Raw genomic sequence first — 4,248 nt, 5'->3', positions numbered from 1 at the left:
TTACTCATTATGATTAATTTGATCCCAGTATAGCACATTCTCATTAATTTTTCGATTTTATTGTTAAAAAAATTATTATTTTCATTAATTTTGACAGAAGATATTACTGTTTACATTAATCCGATAACTTTCTTCTTCCATTCTCAGAAAAGTTGGTGGCTCCACGCAGCTGAAAGAAGCGTTGACGTAATTTAGCCTGAGATAAAGATAAGCTGTAAATGAGTACAGCAAAGACAGCTATACATCGCACCTCTAATCACCGTTCCTAGCTTTGGAAAAATCTAAAAGCAAAGATCGAACGGTGCGAATAAACCGGCACACATACACACGCAAAAAGAAACCAAATAAAACTCACAGAACCATGCATCACACAAAGTACCCCAAAACCAAAACAGCAAATTGTATACTCCCCAACTTCTCTCTCTTAAAACTCCCTTCCGTTTTATTCAAAAGAATGATTTTTTCTCTCTCTCTCATGCGTTTCTTCTGAACCGGAGGAAGAGGAGAAAATGTCGTCTGAGTTTCCAGGTGGTGGGCCGGACTTGTACGGTGGTGGTGCTGGTCTTGCCGGTAGATCCATCAACGGGAATGCCTCACAGCCGTCGTATCGATCACAATTGCCTGGGATTTTCATGGACTCAGCTACGCAGATCGCCAACACAACGGCTCAAAACCTCATCGGAAAACGAACCTTCACAGACTTTCAAACCCAGCAACAATTACAACAAAATACCCTCAACAATTCAACTCTTAACACCATGTTTCAGCGCTTAGTGAAGCCGAGACCGTTCCAGAATCTTTCTCCGATTTCTCCGTTATCGCCGGTAGACTTTTCGCTTAATAATTTTGTGTCTTCAGATTTCCATCGTTGCAGCCTGCCGCTTCTTCAACAGCAATTAAGGCCACATCAACAACAGCAGCAACAACTGGCAGTTGGGCTTGTTTCTTCTGGGTCAAAAGTACAACAACTTACCTCGAATTTGCCTTACGTGAATAGTATTAATAATAATCACAATACGGTGCAAAACCGAGTTCAAGCGCAAGATTCGGAGAAGAAGATGCTGAATTGTCTACAGCAGCTTGAGAAGCAGCTGTTAGATGATAACGATTACGAAGAAGGTGATGCGGCTTCAGTGATAACCAATACTAACAGTGAGTGGTCCGAGACTATACAGAATCTCATTAGTCCGAAATCCATATCTCCGATTTCTTCGAAATCTTCTGCCTCTCCAACTTCATCGTCCACGTCGTCTTCATCGCTGGCTTCTCCGGTTTCAAATTGTTCAAAACAAACGGTAACGGAAGCTGCCCTGGCCATTTCAGAAGGCAAAAACGACGTCGCTGTGGAAATCTTAACTCGGTTGAGTCAGGTTTCCAATTCGAAAGGCAATTCGGAGCAGAGACTGATGGAATACATGTGTTCAGCATTGAAATCGCGAGTTAACCCTGTGGAGAATCCACCGCCTGTAAGGGAGCTTTTTTGTATGGAACACGTTAAGGCGACTCAGTTACTTTACGATCATTCTCCCTGTTTCAAACTTGGGTTTATGGCTGCAAATCTTGCCATTATCGAAGCCACTCTCGACCAACCAACAAGCAACAAATTTCACGTCATCGATTTCGATATCGGCCAAGGAGCACGATATCAAAACCTACTGCACGCGCTCTCCACGCGTTCTCAAATTGGTAACCCTTGCATTGTGAAGATCACGGCTGTGGTCGAGAATGGCTGTGAAGAGAGTTTGAATGTCGTCGGTAACAAGCTGAAGCAATACGCTGAAAAAGTTGGCGTTGGGTTAAATTTCAATGTCAAGACTTTGAAACTCGGCGATCTGACTCGTGACTCACTCGGATGTGAGCCAGACGAACCTGTAGCTGTTAATTTCGCATTCAAACTGTTTAGAATACTTGACGAGAGCGTGTCTATGGAGAATCCTCGTGACGAGCTTCTCCGTCAAGTGAAGGGATTGTCACCGCGCGTGGTTACTTTAGTGGAACAAGATATGAACTCCAATACGGCGCCGTTCTTGGCCCGTGTTAACGAGGCCTGTGCATATTACGGAGCTTTGTTTGACTCAATTGACTCCACTGTACCGAGAGACAGCTTGGATCGATTGAAGGTGGAGGAAGGACTCGGCCGTAAACTCATTAACTCGGTTGCTTGTGAAGGGAGGGACCGTGTTGAGAGATGCGAGGTGTTTGGCAAGTGGCGGGCCCGTATGACCATGGCTGGGTTCGAGTTGAAGCCAATGAGTTCAAACATCGCCGAGTCAATGCGCTCTTGGCTCAGTTCCCACCGAGTGAACCCAGGGTTCACCGTTAAGGAAGAAAACGGAGGCGTCCGTTTCGGTTGGATGAGTCGAAACCTCACCGTCGCATCTGCTTGGCGTTAACTGCACTCACTCTCTCTCTTTCTTTCTTTTTTTAAAATTAATTTCTAATTTAATATTATTAATTGTTATATTTTTAACGTTTTCACGAGAAAATGAAAGGGGAAAAAAAACGGAAAAGGCGCACCAAAGGATATAATAAAAGGCGTGTTTGGATTTGAGGAAAATTCTTCTGGCTGTTGCATTTTTGAGTATTGTCGCGTGTGTGTGATTGCACGTGCGAATTGTAATATGTGTATTATTAAATGTTTGGTATGATTAGGATGATTATTATTAACTAATATTAGAATAAAACTTTAATTTATTTTTAATTTATTTGTTTTTTTTTTCTAATTTTTTATTTTTTTATAGTTTATGATAAATATAGAGTTTTTCAAAGGTTTAGGGAATACAAGTAATCAGGAGGTGGGTAAGGTTAATTTGGTCACCAAACACTCTGATGAGGGAACAAGAAATTAGGAAATCATATAATATGAGTGCCTTAAAGTGGCATTTGCCTTTATATCTCTAATCAATTCAAAACTTGTGGCTGTGGGTAATTAATGTATTGTCTACCCCAGAACAACTAATCGAGTCTACTCCACCCTCATAGAGAAGAGTTGTTCAAAATTATTCCGTAATCGGTTTTTAAAATATTAAATAAAATATTAAAAAATACTGGACATATTTTCAAAATAATTGGAAAAAATAAAATAAGATAATTTTTTAAAATTCAGGTCAAAATGGGTTAATTGAAAATTCACTTTAATTAATTAGTATTTTCGGTTTAGTTTATGATTTTTTTCAAGTCAAAAATTTTGATTCGGTTAAAAAAATTGAGGAACTAATTCAATTAATTGATTTTGAATATCTTTATCATAAAGTGTTAGAAAAGAAAAAAATGATTAAACAAGATGTATTCATTGGCAACTTTTCAATGACTCACTAGATTCGAACCAATTTAATTCGAACTTTATCTAGGGTTATTCTAATTCGAATTTGACATTTTTGAGTTGAACTTCAAATCAGTTTAATTCGAATCCAATCTTAATTATTCTTATTATGAGTGATTTTGACCCAAATCGATGCTTGACTCAAACTAGTAAGTTTAAGTAATTTTAACTTATCGAACTCAAACTCGATTCGAGATTGAAGCTAACATCAAAATTTGTTTCAATGACAATTTTTTTCTTCTTCTCTCTCGTTTTTTATGTTATTGTTCACTAAATTAACAAGTTGAATTCGAGCTTCAATTAAGTATTTTGAATTCTATCTATTCTTAAACAGAACCTTATTTGACTCGCATTCGATTAAAATCTATCCTTATGCTCATGATAATCTCTTATTAATTGAATAATCACTATGACAATTTAAAGTGGATGCTGATAATACGTTGTTTTCACAATAATTAGGTGTACTCTTATTGACAAGAATATTTCCTTCTTCATCAATCAATCTACTCACCCACTGAAAACTTGTTTATACAATTTATGCATCAAGATTAATAAATAATATTGCAGGTACTTTATATTTAGTTAATGAAATATAAATGCTAATTAATAATAATAATGGTGCCTCGAAAAATAGGGAAGTTTAAAATCAGTTAATTAAATCAATTTATCAATTTTTTGAATCAAACTAAATTTTTAGTTTAAAACAAATTATGAATCATAACTAAACTGATTTAAAAATTAAATTATTTTGAATTGAACCAAATTTTTAGTTAACTGGTTTGAAACCGGATTTTAAAGAATTATTCTAATTTATTTTTTTCAAATTTTTTATGAAAATATATTTAATATTATATTAATTTTTTATTCAACTTTTTAAAATCAATTCGGTTCAGTTAATTGGTTTTGTAAATTAGATAGATCGATAA

At 36.3% G+C, this 4,248-nt stretch overlaps 1 protein-coding gene across 1 annotated transcript; it reads left to right on the top strand.

The window, feature by feature from the left end:
• Positions 1–385: 385 nt before the first annotated feature.
• LOC123224683 (scarecrow-like protein 8) lies at positions 386–2,697 on the top strand. The gene has a single exon (XM_044648361.1). The coding sequence runs from the start codon at positions 510–512 to the stop codon at positions 2,391–2,393; it is 1,884 nt and encodes a 627-aa protein (XP_044504296.1). The 5' UTR covers positions 386–509; the 3' UTR covers positions 2,394–2,697.
• The last annotated feature ends 1,551 nt before the right edge of the window (positions 2,698–4,248 follow it).

The sequence above is a fragment of the Mangifera indica genome, chromosome 9 (genome assembly GCF_011075055.1).
Source record: "Mangifera indica cultivar Alphonso chromosome 9, CATAS_Mindica_2.1, whole genome shotgun sequence".
Lineage (NCBI taxonomy): Eukaryota > Viridiplantae > Streptophyta > Magnoliopsida > Sapindales > Anacardiaceae > Mangifera > Mangifera indica.
The sequence above is the reverse complement of the archived record's forward strand: the minus strand, read 5'-3'. Positions and strand labels throughout refer to the sequence as shown.